General features: G+C 38.4%; 6 protein-coding genes across 9 annotated transcripts; 1 reads left to right on the forward strand and 5 right to left on the reverse strand.

Moving 5' to 3' along the window:
* Window positions 1-338: 338 nt before the first annotated feature.
* LOC131800211 (uncharacterized skeletal organic matrix protein 8-like) lies at window positions 339-2,246 on the reverse strand. Its single transcript, XM_059117910.2, has 3 exons — window positions 1,904-2,246; window positions 1,555-1,603; window positions 339-1,099 (listed from the first exon to the last, which is right to left on the reverse strand). Exons 2-3 carry the CDS (start codon window positions 1,570-1,572, stop codon window positions 416-418), a joined length of 702 nt encoding a protein of 233 aa, XP_058973893.2. The 5' UTR covers window positions 1,573-1,603; window positions 1,904-2,246; the 3' UTR covers window positions 339-415.
* A 2,159-nt stretch (window positions 2,247-4,405) lies between these two features.
* LOC131800099 (uncharacterized) lies at window positions 4,406-5,498 on the forward strand. The gene has a single exon (XM_059117778.2). The coding sequence runs from the start codon at window positions 4,524-4,526 to the stop codon at window positions 5,160-5,162; it is 639 nt and encodes a 212-aa protein (XP_058973761.2). The 5' UTR covers window positions 4,406-4,523; the 3' UTR covers window positions 5,163-5,498.
* A 197-nt stretch (window positions 5,499-5,695) lies between these two features.
* On the reverse strand, window positions 5,696-8,648 carry LOC131800216 (uncharacterized skeletal organic matrix protein 8-like). 3 transcript variants are annotated; one of them, XM_059117914.2, is made up of 3 exons: window positions 8,570-8,648; window positions 8,166-8,247; window positions 5,696-6,982 (listed from the first exon to the last, which is right to left on the reverse strand). In XM_059117914.2, exons 2-3 carry the CDS (start codon window positions 8,169-8,171, stop codon window positions 6,188-6,190), a joined length of 801 nt encoding a protein of 266 aa, XP_058973897.2. In that variant the 5' UTR covers window positions 8,172-8,247; window positions 8,570-8,648; the 3' UTR covers window positions 5,696-6,187. The 3 variants fall into 3 exon arrangements, with proteins under 3 accessions (XP_058973897.2, XP_066026187.1, XP_066026188.1); XM_066170090.1 differs by having other exon boundaries at window positions 8,166-8,291; window positions 8,570-8,611; XM_066170091.1 differs by having other exon boundaries at window positions 8,166-8,288; window positions 8,570-8,599.
* A 571-nt stretch (window positions 8,649-9,219) lies between these two features.
* Window positions 9,220-12,119, reverse strand: LOC131800201 (uncharacterized). Its single transcript, XM_059117895.2, has 2 exons — window positions 12,026-12,119; window positions 9,220-11,327 (listed from the first exon to the last, which is right to left on the reverse strand). The coding sequence occupies exons 1-2, from the start codon at window positions 12,041-12,043 to the stop codon at window positions 10,308-10,310; spliced, it is 1,038 nt and encodes a 345-aa protein (XP_058973878.2). The 5' UTR covers window positions 12,044-12,119; the 3' UTR covers window positions 9,220-10,307.
* Window positions 12,120-12,612: 493 nt separating this feature from the next.
* On the reverse strand, window positions 12,613-14,288 carry LOC131800129 (uncharacterized). Its single transcript, XM_059117809.2, has 2 exons — window positions 14,274-14,288; window positions 12,613-13,722 (listed from the first exon to the last, which is right to left on the reverse strand). Exons 1-2 carry the CDS (start codon window positions 14,286-14,288, stop codon window positions 12,613-12,615), a joined length of 1,125 nt encoding a protein of 374 aa, XP_058973792.2.
* A 1,814-nt stretch (window positions 14,289-16,102) lies between these two features.
* LOC131800169 (uncharacterized skeletal organic matrix protein 8-like) lies at window positions 16,103-20,055 on the reverse strand. 2 transcript variants are annotated; one of them, XM_059117855.2, is made up of 4 exons: window positions 19,910-20,055; window positions 18,280-18,371; window positions 16,668-17,460; window positions 16,103-16,544 (listed from the first exon to the last, which is right to left on the reverse strand). In XM_059117855.2, exons 2-3 carry the CDS (start codon window positions 18,295-18,297, stop codon window positions 16,693-16,695), a joined length of 786 nt encoding a protein of 261 aa, XP_058973838.1. In that variant the 5' UTR covers window positions 18,298-18,371; window positions 19,910-20,055; the 3' UTR covers window positions 16,103-16,544; window positions 16,668-16,692. The 2 variants fall into 2 exon arrangements, with proteins under 2 accessions (XP_058973838.1, XP_058973837.1); XM_059117854.2 differs by having other exon boundaries at window positions 16,103-17,460; window positions 19,910-20,054.
* Window positions 20,056-22,713: the final 2,658 nt, after the last annotated feature.

The following is a 22,713-nucleotide window of genomic DNA, read 5'->3' on the forward strand; positions in this document are numbered from 1 at the left end:
CAGAACAGATGGCTCCTTTGTTATTATGCACTACTCTGCAACGTCCAATCTTGACATAGTTACCGGTCGCGATACTAGGCTACTAGACTGATTAATTAAATCTCTGACGAAGGGCTAATGCTCGAAATGTCAGCTTTACGGTGGCTAATTTACGTTATCGACTCGGTTGATAATACCAAATTACTTGCTACACTCTCGCACCGACGCAGCACCACAGTTTCCCAGTAGAAACTTACCCCCTTTATGATTGGACTACCGATATGAACATAAGTATACTTTTTTATTGCAATTAAGTAATTTATTACTATTCTTACAGTGAATTTAATTTTTTTGAATGATCAACAAATAATACCACGATCGTGTTTTATCTAGGTACTTCTGACTTTGCGATGCGTATTTGACTTTCGTGTGATATTTAACCAATGGGGAAGACCAAGCACTCACAACACACGCGTATTGGTTGGGTATAGGGCAATAATTCTTCATATCCAGTGACTGGGTTACACCGTCCTGTCTTGTATAGAAATTGCTGGAGCATTACCGCTGCTTGACAATGGCCAAGCACTCCATGTGAACACATTCCTTGTCCGCACTTGACCTCGTTGATGAAGGAAGGTATCCTATCGTGACCCAAAAAAGTGACAGCAGGACATGCACTGCACATGCGTAGTAGCCCATTCTCCGTTGCATGACAATCGGTGCGTGACATCAGTGTACCTGCTTTACTCGGAGCACTAAGAGGGAGATTGTTGATAATAGAGAAGTTAAGTGGAGAAGTGCTCACAGTTGTGACAAGGTTTTGGAATTTTCGAGCATCCTTCCAGGTCAGTGCCATGAAACGTCGATTATAACCACCATAACCTCCCCCTCGTTGATTACCAAGCCTGTTCAGTTTTCGGATCAGCTGTGCACGGCTGTGGCGCTTGCAACGAAAAAATTGTGGGCTCTGTCGCTTAAAACGGACAGGTGTCAGTGATGTAAACACCAAATCCGTCTGATTTACATTTGGCTCATCTGTGGGATGCTCCGCGGACGAGGGAATGCCACTGGCCATTGAGTATTTCAGACAGGCGGAAAAAGCCATGGCGGTTATAGCTAACTGCAGACGAGAAATTATGAAATTAACTTGAATTTGTTTTAAGAAGGAAAAAATTTATTTAGGATGTTTTGTTTCATTACAAGCTAGTTTACTGCCAAAGAAAGCGATAGCTGTCTGCGAGTTTCCAACATTATCGGTGATCTCACAAAAGCTAGAAAACAATCGTCAAGACTCATAACGCACTTTTAGACTAACATGATTCATGGTCGATAGTACGTGCTAATGGTTTTTATACAATGGGCAGGTAGAATTAATTTCTACTGAAAAAAGGGAATGTCACGGTACAATTTTTTCCTCTCTCATAGGATGTCGTTCATTTTCCGGAAGTGACTGATCAGTCTGCCAACTGCTTTTTCTGTTCCCACCTCAGGATGATGACGCCAAGTTTCAGTTACAAAGATTACATTAATTTTTGATTACTCTTAATTATGAAAAGAGACATTCAGAGTTCTTACCAATATTTTAAAGTCCATTTTTTGTTTACGGAGTCTGATCGGTCCAATTCTAAAATAAATAGTTGACAGTGAAAGTAAGATTTAAGATGAGCAATTGGAGTTGAAGTATCTGGCTGTGCGGAATTTATCTCCAGAACCATTTATTGAACTAAAAATTTGGTCTTTTTCTTTGTCCATGAAGAAATACTGACCTGGGAATAAAGCCACGCGAAGGAGAAGGAAACGAAACTAATAGCTAATTTACACTGTTATTTACTGGACCAAAGAGCGCGAACGTTAACTTGCCGTTGTGAAAGTTTGATGAAGATATAGAATGGGTATTAATACCGTAAGGTTCAATATGACATACCTTTTCTGTTTCAGAATCTTTCAGACAGAGGAAATCTTGACTTCTTCAGCTCAGTCCGCTGACAAAGTTCTCGACAGCGTTCGGCGGAAAGTTAACTAGTATTTATAGAGCGCGATCTTAAGCAGTCCTGTAATTAGGGACATTCCCATTCGCCTCTGGTTTCCGGCATATTTGCGAGTGGAAACGACAACGCGGAAAGAAAATAACCAATGGAAGTAAGTGTGTCTAGAAGCCAAGATCATAGTGTTTCCTTGTTTTATTTTTAATGTTTTTTTTTGTCCGTATATGATCTCCTTATGTGGTCCTGCAGCTACGTAAAGGTTTGAGAGGGATCTAATTTAGAAACGTCTTAGAGACAGAGCACGGGACATACGCCAATGTGATTTCCTGCTTGACCAAAGGTTACACTTACGTTGATGTTCCTGTTGTTGTTGCTTCATAAGCGTGTTTACTCTGGAACTAAAAGTATACAGCTTATCCCTTTTGGTGTCACTTCCTGCTTTAGGTAAAAGAATGCTTTGAATGACTGAATTGACCAATGTACTGTATGATTTTTTCATTCATGTTACTTTTTACAATTTTTGCAATTCTCTTGGTCCATCATCCTATTTTCTGATTAATAATACTATCTTTACAGACCGACGTACTTCAACATCACTAAATTCGCATGGGTGGGAAGCGGACTTTTTTTGGGGGGGTTTGTTTTGTTTTTTTAATTTCAGATAACTCCTGCGTCAGTCCTAGATCTATAATTTCCCACTTCGCCCGACGGTTTCACTCAGTGATGAGGAAATCCGGTGTTTTTGTCTGGCTCTTGTAGGCGCGGGCGACGGATGTGTTTTGTGACGTCGTCATGATATGTTTGGGAGTGTTTTGAAATGGTGATCGCCTCACGAGGATTTTCCGAAAATAGAATCGTCAAAGGCATTTGTGAATGACGTCAGGGACCAGTCATTATTTACCGGTAAGGGGGGGGGTGGACAGTTGGAGGATTTTGGTTGTACCACAATGAAGTAACGACAACATTTACTTTATCTCCCCCCCCAAGCCTTTTAGTACTCTAACGATCCCCCTCATATACCGACAATTGTCTAAAGCCCCCTCTTTACACTCTACTAGCGGCGAAAATCCTCCGACCTTCCCTCCCCCCGCGATAAATAATGCCTAGTTACTTAGTTGATATGCTTTTTGTTTGAATTCGGAAATTATTGTACTCCTCCTGTCTTTTAATGAAATTTTATTACGAGGACAGTCGGACACAATTCCGATTTGGCGTTCTCAGCAGTAGCACCTCCATGGCACCAGAATGTTAACGTGAACGCGGAATATTTAGTTTCGCGTTTAAATCGTAATGGAAGTTCCCAAACACTTGAAAAACTAATACCTAAAAGTTGTTATATTCTTTCTTTGAAGCTGGACCAAATTAACTCTGTTTTCTTATTTTATTTTGTTTTTCTTTGGAAGGAAAAGGTATGAAAACTGTAGTGATGAATCAATTTTCTTCTTTGAGATCAATCGTGGCACTTTTTGAGTAAACGAGATTTTCGATCCACAAATAAAGTGGCAACTTTTGCCGGATCAGCTGTCCAATGCTGTTTAGCAAGGTAGCCGCTTGTTGCCTTTTTCGTTTGTTTAGCAATCTGGGATGTGTATCCTTCATCAGCTGAGTCATCACATATTTGCCATTGTCTGTGTGCTCAGTTTGGATCCACCTTTTCTGACGACAGGTGAAAAAATTTGGGAAACCTGTGGCATACACTGAATAGGTTATTGTCTTTTAGTAACGTTTTTTCGTGTACGTACAGAAAAGTTAGCTGTATCATTCAAAATGCGTCCGAAGGTAAGAACGTCTATCATTTTTAGTATTAAAACAGTATACAGTACATTATACAGATACCTTAATTTGATAGTTGTGTCGGAGGGTTAATTTGAAAATGAAAGAACCAGCTTTGGAGTCACGTACATCTGCTGGATGCTTTTTGTAATGTACTGGGTCGTAAAATTCAGTCCTATCTATTCTTAGCCATTACATGATATCTTACTGAAGGTAGCGTACATCAGGCTTTTTTCACATCTTATCTTGGATGCAAATTAACCCTTTCTCTCTTTTACAACCGAGACATGCTACTGATATCTGATAAAAAAACGAAAAAATGTTGCTTTTTCTAGTAACGTAATGGGCACAGCGCCTACTCATGACACTAACCCTCGTAAAAAAAGAAACTTAAATTTCTCCCACGGATTCAACTGCTTTTGGTTGTTCCTTTTCACGGTCTGTACTGAGTAAATTAACTTCATTCCTAATTAGTGTGATTTGTTTTTCGGGAATTCATACCAGAAAAAATAGAAAAAAAATTCTTGCTGGGTTTGTAGAATTGAATTTAACTATGCAACACCTAAGGTAACTTTTATATTTCCTGTTTCATTTCTTCAGGTTGAAATAGTTTATTCATTTTCATTAATTACGTTTTTCTTGTGCACGCATGGATTTGTCAATGACTCATCCAAGCGTCATCCCACGCGTGTTGTGCAGTACCGTGGTGACCAGGCAATAAGTCGCCCGTGTAACGAATCTATCAGCAATGATAGTAATCTTGGAGGCAAGAAATTAATTTTGTGCATGGTTCCTACAGAGGAAGAATTGAGGGAGCAATTGAAAAGCATAGGAGGGTTAAATAAGTATTATGCAGCGGTGACGGAACGCGAAGCTGAGAATTTCACCAATCTACTTCCTGGCCCTCAACCACCTGTAACAAATGGTGAAGAGAAACCGTTCCTTATCATATGGAATCATTTTAAGTCTTCATTGTCACGCAACAGGAAAGAATTTTCACGGAAAAAGACATACTTGTCACGTAATAGAAAAGCTGTGTCACACAACGGAGTCTTTGAGAACAACATTGTGAGTTCAAAGAAAGTTCGTTGCGACTACCGAGGTGGTCGAACGGAGACCGGAATGATCCGATTGTGTACCGAGTGTCAACGAGTTTCCAAACTAAGTTCCAGTCGATTTCCACGTTATATCAATGAAGTTGCGTGCGATGAAGAAACTCCAAGTCGGAAAAGGGACAAGTTGTGCTGTAACATGGAACACGGAATGTGCATACAGCGTTTTATATTAATTGACTTCCTAGTTAGTACTGGAAAATACGTGGAGGTGGATTCCCCAAATCCTCAGCTATATTTCAAAGCTTTTAAGCAGGTCTGGGAACCGTACACGCAAAAGATTCGTAGTTGCTGTGACTTTCAGCTGTGGTAAAATTTTGAAAGGGAAACTGCCCAAAATAAATCTTATAAGGCGAGCAAGCTTCTAAAGAAACTGTGAGGCGGTATTACATAGATAATCTGGTTTTAACTACTGAGTTGATAATGTAAACTGACCTTCGTAAAGAGTTTGTAAAGCCGACGTTTCGGGCTTTAGCCCTTCGTCGGGGCGAAAAGAGGAATTGTGGGTTGTGTTTGATTTATATACAGAAAATGGAGCTACGCTATTGGTGGGAACGTAGTAATATGAAAAACAAGAATGAATAAGCTGATGAGAAGCGTTCAGTTAATGCTGTGGGGATTATTAAGATTGTCGATTTGAGGGAAACACTTTTTGTTCTAACTGCTTTTGGAACTGCCTAAATGTAGTAAAGGTCGCAGACTGTCATGAGCTGCTTAGAATGATTTAGGAAAATAAAGTGCTCATGACTTGTTTGGATGCCAAAATAAAACGGAAGGATTATACAGGAATTTATTTATTTATATGATCTGAGTATACCATAGAGCAATTCAAGACTAAACGATTGCAGTTGTGTTCGTAATTAGTCATGGGTGAGTTTTCCAACGACCTTTCTTAGTTTTTTCTAAGCGAATTGTCAAAGTAACAAAAACTAGTGATCATACTGAGTCACATGAGCCTTTAGAGAAAAGACACATTTTGTTCAGCGGTAATGTGGTTGGGAAAATGAGGGATATAGGGGGGTTAACAGAGGACCTACCCAACCCCCCCCCCCTACTGTCAGGGATTATAAATGTAGCCTCCATATTCTGAAAAATTAGTAATGGATTTCAATAAATTTATTGCAAGTTACCCACAGGATAAAAGGGTATACTATCTTCGCATGTACATAAAGAGAAACTATATATTCTCTACGGAACTTGAAAGATTCATGCAACAGGATGAACGTCCGAAGAATACCTCTACATCGGACAAAAATTATGCTAGTGATGGTTTCCAAATTTCTACAAATAACTCCTTGTAACTACCTCTCCTCCCTCCTCTCCAATTGAGCCTGCAGACTACGGCGTAAAGGACTGACACTGGCAGCAGCTTCTGATTTTCTGACTGAATGGCTTCCAGACTTGCTTGTAGACCACGCTGTACTGAGGATCAGGTGACGGAATCTTTTCATACTGGTTGGTCTGGATAAGGAGATCTTGGATAATTTCTTTTTGGATACAAAAGCCTGTATTACCGGCACAGATATCCATCAGGGATGCGCCAGTTGTGCCACAAATTTTTTCGTTGATGTACCGAGGAAACTTATTCGGCGGAAGCTGTGTGATATACCAACATTCATCACAGAGTTGATAGAAGTTGTCAGATGTTTTAGTGGCCTTCTTTTCGCATTTCTGAACACCTACGCTCACACTTCTTTTTTTTCGTTCAAGCGTTTCATCGCTGGCGGAGCGTTCTTCGTTTTCATGTATGGAACGGCGGCGTTTTCCAGTGAATTTACTTTCCCATTCGATCGGCTTTGAGTCAGTTTTGAAAGGATCCTCAAAGTACATGTCCACTTGTTCTTTGGTGACGGCCGTATAACGCCTGTTGAACCCGCCCAACGCTTCAAGGTCCTTCACCAGGTCATCCTCAGAAGGTACCAAACAGAGGACTTTTTGACCTTCCGGAGTGGTGACGGTTTGATTCTTAGTGGTGTTGAAACAAGGATGGACCACGGGCCCAAAACTATCGTTCTCTGAAAGCCCTTGAATATTGTCATGGAGCCACTCTTCTTCGTCAGCGCTTTGACTTATACAAACAATCCACAGGAGAAGCGCGGTAATGGCGAGTATGGAAGGAGGCTTCATTAACATCTGCAAAACATGAATTTATGATAAATAATAATAGGGAACACTTTGATTGACAAACCACCTTTTGTTTTAGGAAACTCCTTAGATTTAAGACGTAGATTTTTTGCTCCGATTTTAATAAGGATTTTTTAGGAGTTTTTATGTTTTACTGCTAACATGTTGCGACACTAAGTCCGATGGCATTCAAGATTAATTCAAGTAACCCCTAGGTTTACCGTCAGAAAAATTATTTTAAACATGAAATAAGTGTTTATTGGCGATAACAAGATATTTAAAGTGAAAAATTGTCCTCTTCATAGCCACAATTTCATAAAATAATTGCAAGTTTGATTAAAATCGCACACCAACAGCGTTGTTGTGGTTGACATCGAGCCAAGTAAACAAATAGTATGCTATATTTCATAACAACAGGGCCTCACAGGTAGAGTAAGGCTCACGCCATAAAGTTTTTAAATTACTTTCATAGTCGTCAGGCTCTACAAAAAAAGCAACAGTCACTTAAAGGCAATCGATATTTTTCCAAAGGAGTTGCACACAATTACATTGCTACCAACTTTTTGGAAATAAATTTGATAGAGATATTGTCTCCAAAATTATTGATCTGTCAGTAGTGACAGTGTTGAATAAATGTAATTTTTCCTCTTTGTATTAGTTTTTAGCCCTTATCCTATTGTTTTCTTTCTTTCAAATGCAAAATCGATGGAAAACTCAGCAGGACTGGTGTGCCTAAAATAAACCAATTTGATATTTCCAAAAATTTCATCAAACAAAGACAGAGGTTTTCTTTCCCATCGACCAGTCAAAACCTTTAAAATATCAATCTTAAAGAAATGGTGAAGCGATTAGTTTTCGGTAAATTAACCTCATGTACTGATATGTTAAAATGCGAACAAGGGAGGAACATGGGCGATGTCCTTAAGCGTGAGGCCTGAGTGCAGTTGTGTCGTAAGGATAAAATATCATTAAGAAAAAAGTAGAGCTTTTTGCTTTGATTAAAAGAGACAATTTTTGAGACGAAAGCGAAATAAAAAAGTACTAGTTTTCTATAAATCACGCTCAAATGTGTATGACAAGAAGACACATTGATACAGAATTTGAATTAGCCATCTTTTTTCATCAAATATTTTCCCATACGTTCCTTAATACACCCTTTTTGTCATGGTGAAAGAAATATTAATACTCTTACCTTCATTTACCAAACTCCAGGCTTAATTCTGCACAGAAAATATCGTCGCCACTCGACATGCAGCTTATAAATGGTGAATGTACTGTAACGAAATGACAGCGTCGTCTGACTTTAATGAGTTTACTTCTATAAAACAAACATGCATTAGATGACATTGTCTGATCACTAGCTCTAGATACAAATCGTTGTCGCTTAGCTCATCTCTTTCGATGGTTTTTCTTGTGAGTCAAGTATTTTGAACACTTATAAACTCTTAGTAGACTAATTTATTCAAAATGTCCATCTTTTTTTATTACATAACGCTTATCTTAGCTAATCTTTTCAAAGCTACTACAGTAAGCAAGTGCACGCGTTAGAGTGACAAAAATTAGTCATGACGTGAACATTTAAACAATGTAACTTACGCAAAATAAATCCCTTATGGAACTGTAGGTCTGATATCTCTCATTCCTATCTATCTGTTAACCACGCTGCTCAGTCGTGCCCTTGCCTTTTTACTAACTACACCCCCGTTGCCATTGGTAATCAATAACCGCCATGTGTTCCCTTAAATGGCAAATTCCTTCTAAATTTCAATAATTAAGTAAACAAAGCATTTAAACTTGAACAGAATTCTTTACAGTGCAGGTGAGATTCCGGAGCAACGATACCAAATGAATAACGATACATTTTCTCAGGTATCATATCAACACTAGTGATACTCTACGGTAGATTTTTCCAACAAAAAGGTAGATTTTTAAAAACCCTCACTATTTCCTCTTTTTATACTTATATATGAAATTCACGATAACAGAATAATGTTTTACAATGCGGGGTAAGAAAAACCAGTATTTTGCCGAGGTTTCGAAAAGAAAATATTCCCGTTGATCGACCTCTTTTGATTGAACGCATTCACCTCGTTACAGTGGGAAAATATTGCATTTGCTAATTAAGTTCTTCATATTCGGATATCGTTAAAAGGCTAAAATCAATCATAACTTTATTCTTGAAATCTCACTTGTCTTAATATATCTTAAGCACGAAAATCTGATAAATCAATTACCAATTGCTATGATTATAATGTTCGCATAACAAGCCCACGCTTAAATAATCTCTGTTACTCGCTGGGCGAGGGAAAAACTACTGCACGCCGTACGTTTTTGGTCTGGTCCTACTGGTGCGACCCACTGGCTCTATTTCTACCACCTAATTCCCCGGTTCAGTCAGATCCCTATCAGTTCGATTCTTCCGCCTCGATCCCTCAGGCCCAATCCAAGGATCTGACTTTACATTCGTTCAAATCTGGTCCCGCTCTTCTTAAAAAAAAGCAATTACACCAAGCTTTAGATATGTTTTTTTTTTATAAAAAGAAATATTACAATAACCATTTGCAGTAACAGAGGCATATCGAAGGGCAATGTCAATTTCTTGAGCCACGTGAAGTGATAAACTCGGCGTAGCCGAGTGTGCTACTCGATGGTGACGCCATCTATGCGTCTGCTCTCCAATAGGTCATAAGTGAAAGCCCTCGTAATACAGCTTAATATTTAAAAATATTTCCACTGCAATCTTAGGCCCTAAATTGGAAAAAGTGTGTCATGTGTTTAGATTCTTAAACCAACATATCTTGTCCGGAGTATTAAATCGATAATCTTTATTCTGGGGGATATTCTCGAATGAGGTACTTGAAAACGTAAAAACTGAAGGTAATTAACGACACAAACTACTATTACGAACGATTAGAGCAATCACTGATGTTCATAGGGCGTACGCGATTGCACTATTTTAGAATTGAATTAAATCACGTACGATAACTGCGATAACAAACATAATCGGAAAGCATGCAAATGGAAATTATATCAGGGAAATCACACCTCTTTTCTCCGGTTAAGATTCTTGTTATTTTACTGCCCTATTTCAAGCAAGTTTCTTAGCTTCAATCTTAATTGACTTAATTCTTTGGCGTCCGTGAACAGCTGGGAACGTATCTCTTTTCATCATCCTTTAAACACTTGACTCAAAACGGAAATTACGTAATTAACAATCGTAGAATCATGGCTTATTATTAAAAAGTAAATGCTTTCCCTATCGATGTTATGGAACGAATTAAAATTAATTCATGACGTGTAAACTCTCAGCTACTCAGGATGTGTACGCCACAAATCACAACATACGAGCAATCGGGCTTGAATCCACTAGCTCGCATGCGCAATGGCGTCGTATTTTTTGAGTATATGTTGTCCATTTTTCCGTGTAAACATCGAGCCCAGCTTCAACACTCCGTTTCGGATCCAGTTGCCACTCTCCATTAAACTGCAAAAGATCAAGTGTAAATGATTTCTGCACACAGAAGCCACCAATGCCCTGAAGGTAATTGGACGTCATTTTTGGGTCGCATAGCAGCTCATTGATATACTCTGGAAATCTTCTCGGCATTGCCGGCTGACGTGTAATGGCTGCACAGGTTGGGCAGATCCTTAAATGCCCGGATTCTGTGCGCGTTTTCCTCTCATGACACTGACTGATTAGGGTTTCTCCTGGTTTGATGTTGGAGTTTCTTTTGATAACTGCGTTATTTAGATGATGCCAAATGTACGATTTAGAAAGGTCGAAAATATCTCCTGAGTCAAGATCTTTAAACCTTAGCGCTTCTTCGAAGGAAGATGCTAAATAGCGAGGACTGTAGGTTCCCATGCACTTCATGCGATTTTGCAGCTCACTTGTATCCCACCGACGGCACCTGATACCATCAACGGTGTAACTCATCTCAGAGGTCTGTACCGTGTTGCAAGGATGGACATTCGTTGAACCAAGCAGGTTTGAGGGCCTGGTAGGGTGTTTCCTTCCCTGTTGGGTCACAAGTCTAAAAGGATTCCATTGACGCGAACGAAGACTGAAGATCCTTTTTCGTTTACTTCTCAACTTTGCCACAGCAGGCGTTGGGGGAGCCGTGTTTGTGGTTTCAAGGTCTGATCGCCTTATTTCAGTGTCCAAAGTATCTCTAGTTAGAGCCATGTGGGCTTTGAGAATTGCAATGGATTCGTTTTGGCTCTGTGTCGGTGCTTTAGAGTCTAAATTCTTTCTAAGCGCATTGTAGATTGTGTCATAACGTGACACTGTTGCCCCCTTGGCCGTCGGGAGTTGAACGATGAACATTGAAAGGAACATGCATGTGGAAAAAGCCTGAGAAAAATGATAGAAGAAAAAAAACCATCTTAGATTTACGTTCATGGTCGTTACATGAGAAGCGCATCCAGTTTGGGTCTGTGCATCATTTAGCGGTGCGTAAGAATTGTATAAAAAGGAGCGGAAAAAGGTACAGGAAAGGTTACAATATCAACAACAAGAGGCCATGTTGTCAGAATAAATTTACTCAATGCACCCTGTAAGCTTTCGCTTTGCTTTTGAATAAATAACTGCGTTTGTAAAGAGAATTGAAAATAGGTTTATTTTTTGGTTTAGTAGACGAATAACATGAGATGAAACTTTTCTTGACACTGTTAACTATGCGAGAAAAAGAAAAAAGTCTTAGGATGCGAACATCAGAATTTCCGCTTTCTCTGTCCGATGTTTTTCCACTGACCCAATGAAGAAACTTTTTACTAGTTAAACGGTATTTGTTTTTTTTTCTAATTCCCGTCAATCTTATGAAAAAAACAAATAAGCTAAATAATATGTTACTGTACTTAAAAGTGATGGGGCTCGTTTAATGATAACCTCTGTTAACGACAGTAGAACTGGGCAATTTGCTTGGCTCGCGTGGTTTGCTAAATAAAACAAATACATGGAGAGCTACGCTTTTTAGTATCACTTCATCAGCCAAAATGCTGACTTTTGAATGTCTCTATCAGAACTATAAATGAAAGTATGAATTTCCTTACCTTGGCAAATCCCATCATTGATTATTGTACGGTTTTTCTATCCTTTTGTATCTAATTGGCCTCACTGCCAACAAAGGAATTGAACTGATATTCCTTCAGTAAGTACAGCGATATACGGTATTCAATATATATATGTTATGTCTAATTAACGTAATAAGGCAAATATCGAAGTACGCGGTCGCTTAACGTCACTTTTCAAAGTAAACGGAAGGAACTAAACAATATATTCGGTGAACACGCAAAATAACAAAAAATTCTAGATTAATTTGTGCTAAATTGGTCACAGTTATTTTTAGCATATAAGTGTTCCTCGATACGTGTTGCTACAACTGATCGAATCCTTGCGTAGGATTTCTTTCTCTTTATTTCAGCATCTGAAACTGTGTTGACTGAAATGATGAAGACTGCAAATCGCACAAATTTCCAGGCTCTGAATGGACTGATGAAGACTACAAATGACACAAAATCTCCCTCGAAACTTATTTTTGTGGCGTTCTTTATTATGAAGAAACACAAATATCATATTTTTCACGGATATTGATTAGACGTCAAAAGAAAACTCTAAATTGTAGCAGATATGCGCTGAATCATAGGAAGTTGGCCATCGGGCTTGAAGCCAACAGCTCGCATGCGCAATGGCGCCGTATTCTTTGAGTATATATTTCCCATTTTTCCTTATAAACATTGAACCCTGCCTCCGCGCTCAGTACGGTATCTAACTCCCAGTCCCCAGTAAATTGTAAAAGATCAAGCGTAAACGTTTTCTGCACACAGAAGCCATCGATACCGGGCAGGTAATTAGACACCATTTTTGGATCGCACAGCAGCTCATTAATATACTCCGGAAATCTTTTTGGCGTCACTGGCTGACGTGTTATGGCTGCACAGGTTGGGCAGATCCTTAAATGGCCGGATTCTGTGGTCGTTTTTCGCGCGTGACACCGACTGATTAATGTTTCTCCTGGGTTGATGTTGACGTATCTTTTTTGAACGCTGTGTTTCGAATGATTCCAAATATGGGAGCTACTTAAGTCCTGAACCCTCCCTGTGTCAAGATCTTTAAAGAGTTGCGCTTCTTTGAAGGAAGATGCCAGATATCGATGACTATATGACCCCAAACAGCTCATATGATGCTGTAGCTCACTGCTCTTCCACCGGCGACACATGATGCTACCGACACTGTAATTCATCGCAGATGTTTGTACTGTGTTGCAAGGATGGACTTTCTTAGAACGAGACAGGTGTGACCGCTTTAGAATATTGGTCTGTTCTGATGTTGTATTTTTAGCGGCATAATTGGTGGAGTTTTGGATTGCAAAACCTCTCCCACTTTGCGCGACTCCGTGTTTCATACTCTTCCTAGTCTTAGTCCGACGACGGCTTCTCGAGGCTTTTTTCGACATCCTTTTTACGGTCCTTTTAGGTTTCCTTGTTGACTTCATTGCTGTAGAGGGATCCAAATTTGTAGTCCCGTGGGTTGCATAAATACTTCCATCGTTCAAAGATCCTCCAGTGGGTGCTACACTGGTTGCATTCAGAGTTATATTGGATGCTTGCAGGCTGGACGTAGGAGCCGTAATGGCTGATAAGTTTCCAAGTGGGATGGTAATTATATCGTTACCTCCTTGCTTGTTGCTAATTGTCCCACCGTTGGCTTTTGGAAATCGAATGATGCACAGAGAAAAGAGTAAAATAACCTGAGAAAAAAAAACGAGCAAGAGACGTCGTTCACTTTACATGTTATCTCCTGCTTTGGAGATAAACCTCGGTTTTTTCAGTGATAAGGTTTTATTTATTTTTATTATGGTATATCAGAAATTTTAGGTGAGAGTGCGCTTGAGAACATTAGGTGATTGCAGATTTTATTTTTTTCAGAGAATAATGCTTCTTTCATATAGTTTCCACTTCAAGATTAAGAATAATGGTATTTTAGCTCAGTCAACGACTTACCCCGTGCTGAGCCTAGTGTGTGGGAAGAAGAAAGGATTACATTAATCCCCCCACGAAGATGAAAACCTTATCTCTCTTTCTCGGTAGATCGCTTCCCCACCGAGAGAAAATCTAACCATGTTATCCGATGTTTTTAGAATGGTGCCCAAGCCCCTTGAATGACTGAAGCATAGAGGCCTTGAGTTACATAACAATTGTGTTTGGAACTCCATTCGTAATGATCATTCTTTGAAAAATGCTGACTTCGAAATGTCGGTCCCACAATATTAAATTCAAGCAAGAGTATGAATTTTCTCACCTTAAAAAACTTCATATCAGCTTAATTTTAAGCTTCTCGATTCCCTGGCCTCTCTTTCTCTTCGCTACCAACAACGGAATTAAGATATATAAAGTTCAGTAATGCAGACCGAATAAACAAGTTCTGGCAATATCGTTTCTTATTATTGTTATAGGTTAGTTCTAGAAAGGATGTTCTCTCTCTCAATAAGATGATTTTCAAAATTGCGCTGATTCGAATATCACATCTTTTCACTGATTTTTTAAAAGAAAATTATCCTAACATATATCTATACGATCGATATTTTATGGATAATATTTAGGAATGTACTCATTTTATTTTCTATAGCCTTTTTCATCACTTTTCTTTTACATCACTTTGTATCGGTATGTAACGAATGTGAGGGTGATCATCTTTAAAATTTACCCCCGACCCTCCTCTAAACTTTCTGTTTTGGATAATAAGTCAGGACCGCAACTACCTTAGTATCAATTTGTTTAATTATTGGTAACAAAAAGAAAAAATTTGCACCTAGCTTCATCTAAGCGTGATATCACTAAACCAACAGGAGGATTCTTTAAAAATTACCGGGTAATTTGCCAATACGCTCAAAATACCGTTGAGTGAGGTCTAATTTTCGAACATGTCTGAAGGTTTTCCAGTGTTACTATATGTACAACAAAGGAATAATTTATTACTCCAGTCTCGCTCTGAATTATGGAACTGTAATTATAAAGAGAAATTTTAAGCTAACACGAAGGTGGTTTAGACGCTAAGATTTTAATTCTTTTCTTCTATGAGGGAAACTGATGAATTTAAGACTACCAGAAATTCACTTTTATCCGTGTGTCTCATCATTATCTATATAATCACAAGTTTCATTTTCAAGATATCGATCTTCGTAGAATGACTGCAAAGTTCCTTAGTTTGCTCTTTCCATATTTCGGTTAAGTGATATAATAAAATCCTCACTGACTGAACGGACTGGAAAGAATTTAATAGTGATTCCAACCTCTTCCTAAACACTAAAATCAGAAGAAATTATACCTAAACCTACCTTTTGGCACTTAACAAATTTCTTGAAAATGCGTCCAACTACAAAGATTTCAATAAGTGATACTCCCTGCAATCAACACCTTCGCTATTGTAGCTGATATTGATTTAGAGCAGAAGAGGTCGGACAAAGAAAAATATTGGGCGTGCAAAGGCATAATGGGGATAGAAACATATGGCAAAATTAGTATTTAATTAACCAAGGGACATCCTATCCATATCTCACTAAACTTTCACGAATAAATTTGAATGAGATTTTGTTCCGTTTTATTGAGGATTTAAGTACTGGTGTTACAAACACGAGTGGAAATTATAAACTTAGAAGGTAACGGAAAGTTAGTGTGACCCCTCTTTTCAATAACTACAGTAGGTACATGGAGAATCGATATTATATGTGTTGTTTATGATACCAAGTAGGAAAATTCCAAGAGTGGAAATTATCGTTATCATTTCAAGCAAAAACGATTCGTTACTTTAAAACTTTTCATTTCATAATATATTCATTTTGATTCCAACTGAATCGCTGGGGCAAGGTAACTTTTGGATCCACTTCCATGCAAAAAGACCAGATCCGTTCGGTATCGAATCGAAACTCGGTTTCTGTTGTTATCGATGGGATTTCCACCAGAAATTTCAGTTCCTTCTTAGAAATGCATAGACCAAGAAGCACTTCTTTGTATTGTCACGTATGTGGTAGCCTTTATTTTTTCATAAGCATTTTTAGTAATATCTATATCAAGTACAATAAAAGAAAGAAAGAATCAAAGAGGACGCATCGATTCTCTGTTACTCTGAGTTTCGCGCCTAAGCGCTCGTAACAGAGAATCGATGCGTCCTCTTTGATTCTTTCACTTATATATACTCAGCTCTGCTACGACAGCATTGAGCACTTTATGCCAAGGTAGACTCTACCCCCACATTTATCAAGTACAATATCTATATTTAGTACAATCGTTTTTACTTTTACACAGGAAAAATTTAACTTAGATCAAAACATTAGCATATCGCATGTTGCTGTGGTAATCACATCATCACATTGTGCTTTGAAATTTATATTAAAAAATGCAGTTCCTGTCATTTTCCTGAAACTTCCGTTGTGCGTCTTTAAAAGCAGAGATATTGAGAGTAAGTTCTTTATCGCAATCAAATAATACTTTTCCATCTAGAATCCTTCGCTTTAAATGCCACTGCCTTTCGAAATTCGCCACGTAGGCGATTTCCCCACTAGTCTTGCAAAATCTAATAGATAATGAAATGAACGTGTCTTTGTTAGTGCTTCTCTAAAATATATTGCGCATCAATAAAGGCTACTAGGAAATAGATCTGAACTAAAATTGAACTTCATAAAGAATAGTTCATTACCGCGTCTGGCACTTTTAAAAATTATTCATGCCCTGAATGTGCGGCATTCGCAACATCCTCTAACATCTTGATCAAACTCGACTGTATCTTCGACAAACACATCCAAATTAAGTATTAGACTAAGCAGGAAGTTTCTTCTAAAATTTCCTGTGAATTGAAGAAACCTAAATTCCAAATTCCTCTGCTGACATAGGCCTATAAGTGGAGAGCCACAGGACTCGCTGCTTTCTTCGCAGATAATCTCATTGATGAATCGAGGGAAGATATCATCTGGTAGCTGCGTGATGGCTGAGCATTCGCTGCAGAGACGCCGTAAGCCGCTTCCTTCAACAATGGAACCTGCATCAAAGCATTGTTGATCCAGGATAGTGCCTGCAGCCCTGGGTAAATTGTCTGCTTCTCTCTTTCCTATTTTCTTCCCAACTGAGGAGTTGCTGACGGAAGCCTTTACGGTGTGCAGTTTTGGGGGTCGGGTAACAGCCACAGAGTTCCTATCTGCGAGGAGATTTGGAAATTTCATGGCCTCTGTCCGGTTGATTGCCACGTATCGAGGGTTAAAGCCACCAATATCCTTCAGCTTTTCGAACAGAACGGTGTCATCAGGTCGGGTGCACACTGGGCCTCTCAGGAAGCGACTAGATTTCTTCGATGGAAGTTTAGGCCACACTTTCCCACATTGTTCTTTGGTTATGACATTTGGTAGTCGTGTAGGGAAGGGCTTCTTGTATCGGCGGAATCCGAGACTTGGTACGACTTCCATGAAAAGGAAAATAACAGGGAGGACAACTAACAGCTGTTCAATGGATAAAGAAATAAGAAAAAAAAGATTGGTGGAGTTAAATCGAATTCTATTGCGATGAATGCCATGTAAGATAAATCAGTCGAGAGGAGGCATATTGTCTCAACGTTATAAATGACTCATCTTTGAAGTGATATGAAATACTGAGATAAGAGCGGTTGGTGGTGTTGTTTCAAAATCGGGTTCTTACAGCCACGATGCATAAAAATCCCCCTGCCTTGCCTTGGGTCTTATCGATAGGAGGTACTGAAGCAAGTTTTTGAATACTTAGCTCTCGGATTATGCTCAAGAGAGCGGATCTATCTCCAAAGATTGGCAATTTATATGCCTAAAGGAGGTTACTTTATGAGTTACGGAAAATTCATTTGGAGATCATGATTTTGTCACGAACTCCTCATTCTTGGCTTTAGGGTTGGAAATGACTGTGAAATAATTGTGGACTACAAAAGAAATGGTCTGGAGAGTTTGTTTTAACCAATGAAACTCATTTATGCTAAAATGATAGATCACTCAAATAACGACCAAAAGAAGGCTGAGAGAGTTGAGTAGAAATTGGTGGTTGAATCGAATGCGTCTGGAAACAAGAAAAGGAAATCTTGTTGAAAAAACGAAATTTATTCGGGTGGTGAATATAATTGTTTGGTTGAATAGCTAAATATAAGTGAATTCAGGATTCTGGATAACGTGGCAAACACGCATTAAAAAACAAACAAACAAACAAACAAACAAAACATTTTCTGTTTTAACAGGTGTATCTGAATAGCCTCTAGAGAGATGTGTTAGTCTGATTTAATTTGTTAAGTGGAATCTAACCTTTACTTTCAGATCCATGACTTCTTTGACTTTCTCAATGCTGAATCCTGTTTTTTTAGACTGATGTGACACTTCTTCTTTCGTTCCTTATGCTAGTATAAAAAAACAGACAATATAAACTCATTAGACGTAAATGTGTTTCAGTATCAGTGAGCACGACATCATTTACAGGATACGACGTCCGAGTTCCGTAAAGTACCAGTCAGTTGGCTAAATTTAGTTTTGCAGTAAGTTAGGAAAAAGGTATGTCTATTAATCTTGATGCAACAGAGCAAAGCAGACTTGTATCAGCTGTAACAAAGAGATATTTTGTTGTGTTCCCTTTAGGAATCTTCAAAGTTTTCTGACAATGAGAGGAAATAAAAAGAAAGATACTATTTATTGCCGATGACGTCATTGAACCCTGTTGACGCATTTACAACGTCATTTGATAGACAGGAAGTTTCAAATTATAACCGTCTTTACTAACGAAACTTAACAAAACAACCTGATATCAAGCGGATTCAGTTGAATTAAAAGTGATAGATTTTTGTTGCGTGGTTTTCGCTTTCTTGATTTGCGAGCAAAACAAACAATGGTTAATCGCTGGTATATATAATGTCAGTAGCAATCAAACAGCATACATTAGAGCGCATTTTACCGAAGAAAACTTCTGACTAATAAGTTAGCAGTTGTTGCTTTCTTGTTTGGATTTGCCGCCTGAGTAAATGGTTCACATCCAAATTGTCAACTTTCAATTTTGGGATTGCAAATACGAAACGAAAATTTCAATTCTGAAAATCGGAAAGTCCTTAGCCTCAAATTTAGCTCTGATTGATAGCGGTGCTCGAAATTAGTAATAAAAAAACTTCTTACTTAAGTAGGTCATGGTTCTCAAACAATGATTTTCGACAACAAAAGATTTTATGTTCTTTGTCGCTTATCAACTACGGCTCTTGTTTCAAATGTATCAGACTCGCGAATCGAAATAAGAGAAAAAAGTATTTACATGATTCGCTCCGATTTTGCGTTTTATGCGCCGTCACCTTCTGTTATGGTATAAACGGCTTCCAGATATCAGTAATAATACTAGTAAAACAACGCTGCCACAAGTAGGCAATTATTGTTTGCGTAGGCGTTAAATGGTTCCTCTTTAATCACTTATCCTTGATTTTAATTCAATTGCGCATTCAAGAACAAACCGAAATGCCCTTAGGAACTATCCCAACATTGAATTCACAAATCAGACATTTTTAAAAAAATCATGAAAAGTTCTCTAAAAGCGGAATTTTTCGATTTAGTTTTTCCTGGGCGTCAGAGAACGGAAGGAAAAAATATAAGCTCCTTTAAGTTTATAAAGTTATATTTCAGCTGCTGTAAATTTTCTCTTATTCATGTCATTTTGTCACAGGCCGCCATAATTCTGAATTTTTTTGTAAGGCATGCAATCACCGCGAGGTTTTTTTCTACTAATAATGATGTAGCCATTTTGGTGGGAATTAGTCGCTTGGTCAACCAGCCAATTTCGGAATTACATTTCGACATAACATTTGCAGTAACAGATTTCTAATGGATCATCAACAAATTCTCAGTTTTCTCCACGATATCCATTTGACCTACGGCGAATGTCAGTAATCAGCTAAGGCCTTACCTTTTTGGACACAAAGATGTGCTTCTCCCCAGCTTCTAAGCTCTTTCTAACTTCTTTAAGGCAGGTCTCGACTCACACTGAATGAGAAGCTCTTTCAAAGCCTTAATTTATATCGTAAAAGGCCCAGTATGACGTCATCAAGCTTTACATATGGACTTGGCATAATCGTCTACACGTATGAGTAATAAGATTATTTTTAGGGCATCATGACAAACTTGACAAGTAGCATACACGCACGGTCGACACAATATCAAGTGATAACTTTCGATATCCGCATTGGTCACCAAGCAACCGCGTTCACCATCCGCCAATATACATTCGTATTTCCCTCCCGTAATATAAGGGTCAATGTTTCGTGCTGTCTGCCGGAATACGTCTTTTAATTTCAGCACTTAAAATTCAACGGTATCTCCTTGTTGATATTTTTTCGTCTTTCCATCCCCGTTTGTATATGAAGATGTATTGGTACTGCGGGAGAAATTAGTTTTGGCTACTCGTGGGTAATGACTATTCATCAAACTGATCCCATTTATCAAAAAGTTGCTTGTTTGGCGAAATCTTACGTAATCATTTTATTATTGTAGTCTGCGGGAAAAGCCCTTTTGCGTGGCCAAATGCAGTCAGCATAACCGGGAAAAGCTGACCGGCCTGCTCGTTTAGATTCCATTGAAAAATATTGAAACATCATTTTACCGAATCAGCAAGTTCACTTAGAAATCGATAATCACCAATATGCATTACATAGGATACACTAGCCCGAAAATAGCAATAGCTAGTGTAAGCGAGTATTGTATTTCAGAATGACTTGTCATGTCCGCTCAATAAGTCATATCTTGGAACCTTGAATCATGTCACACGTTTTAAAATTGAATATGTAATGCAAAGTTAACTCTGAAAAACATTGGCAATACTTTTAAGGTAAAGTTTTGATAAATTACTTTCAAGATGTATAAAGTAAGTGATGTTATTTCGATAAAACGGATTCTTTTCTCATGGGTAAACTAATTTGTTTATGTGCATGCCATGTCGAAAATAACGTTGGTTCATTTTCTTTACAATTTTGTCCTCGAGTACTCAAATAATGTTTTTCAGTTCGTGACAGGACAAGATGCAGTAACTGTACAATTGTACTTAAGTCCTTAATATTGAATTGATAGGTAAGCATTTGCGGATGCACAGGACGAAATTACAAGAATCCGTAAACGGAAACGTGGCAGAAACATGTTAAACCGTTCTGGAAACACGACGGATAACCTGTGTTTCAGTTACCGGTTTCGTGACGTTTTCTCGCGTTTCCGTTGCTGCGTATACAATGGAACCGGACCACTTTTTGTGCATGTTAAACATAACGGAAACATGGAGTTGCATGTTTCCGCCACGTTTCAGATACGGAAACATGTGATTTCGTCCTGTGATGCTTTGTTCCCTTTCCCTTTCCTCTCATGAAAAGAATTTCACTTCAGTGCAATTAAGAAAACATTTAACCGCAGCGCGTGTAGTCAATTCATAAGGCTTCGCCGCTTAATACATGCAAATTATTCCAGGATCACTCGAAGTTTCTTTACCTTTCTAAAACTGCTTAAAATACACGCTTTTGATTCCGTATCTCCGGTTTTAACTCCTCTTAATTCCCAAAGACTTGGATCTTTTTCAATTACTTGCGAACGTTCAAGTCACCGGAGGTCAGCCGCAGTTGTATTGATAGATAAATCACGATTTACTTATCACGGGTCAGCTACACTTCAAACGGCTCGACAAAAAGACAAAAGAGGTCAAATAAATGAAAGACTTTTAATATGGTTTAGGTAATTCTGATTTGAATAAATTGATCACCACTTGAAAAAAGTAATTGAATACCACGCGCAGATCTCTATCGAAAGATATTTGCGCGAGGGTCATACAATTTTAGTTGTAATCGAATTGTTTGGTCGCAATGGAGGGGAAACTAGCTTCAGACCGCATCACACTTTTACGAAAGCACGAAGGACTCTCGATCTGTCTTTTTCAGTCTTCTATAACCTCTCAATTCAAACTTATATTTCCTAACAGATCGAAAGCTCAAAACAAAAAGATTTTTGACACTTATTCGCCGGGAATACCAATCTTAAGAATCAAATAGCGACAGGTAAACAATCGAGCTCATCGCCTGATGAAGAATAGCAGTATTGCATACGAAACTGGTCGCGATCTACATCAAAAGTGACTCTATCGTGAGACAAACGAACAAAGTTCATTTTCCATAAGAATCAAGTTTGTAACTCGAGCTTTTCTTTATACATTGGGAAAGCACACACTTTGATCTCCATGCTTCATTATTAGCAGACAAAGACTGAATCCTTCCGAGGCCCATATGTAACGGGAGTTTTACCGTGTTTTCTTTCTAGATTCATCTAGGGGATATTTACGCATAGTGAATTTAGGTAAACAAGCAATTCTTATGGCAGACGAAGCTTTCAATATGGCTTAACTAATTCTGATGTGACAAAAGCTCCCACAAAATTCATTTAACATTATGAAATATGGCTGAATGGAGGTTTTCCGCCTTTTCTGGGGTTTTAGAATGCAAACACGGAAAAACTGCCAACCGCAGTCACACCCAAGTGTTCTAGAATGTTCAAAAGGTAATTTTAGATTAAATATACAAGCTTTCAGGAATTCAGCCTTTCTGCTTATTTACAAAGAAGCAAGGAGATAAAAGTGATTGCTTTGTCCATGTGCTGAGAAAAGCCGAGATCTTGTGCAAGAGATAGCGGAATTTGCTGCGAAGATTGTTGAAGCTGAAACAAGCTGAAACTTTCCGTTAG

Source organism: Pocillopora verrucosa, chromosome 1 (assembly GCF_036669915.1).
Source record: "Pocillopora verrucosa isolate sample1 chromosome 1, ASM3666991v2, whole genome shotgun sequence".
Taxonomy (NCBI): Eukaryota; Metazoa; Cnidaria; class Anthozoa; order Scleractinia; family Pocilloporidae; genus Pocillopora; species Pocillopora verrucosa.

Bases quoted from the DNA above. Each gene is read 5' to 3' on its own strand.
- LOC131800099 (XM_059117778.2), top strand. From the start codon at position 4,524: ATGGTTCCTACAGAGGAAGAATTGAGGGAGCAATTGAAAAGCATAGGA.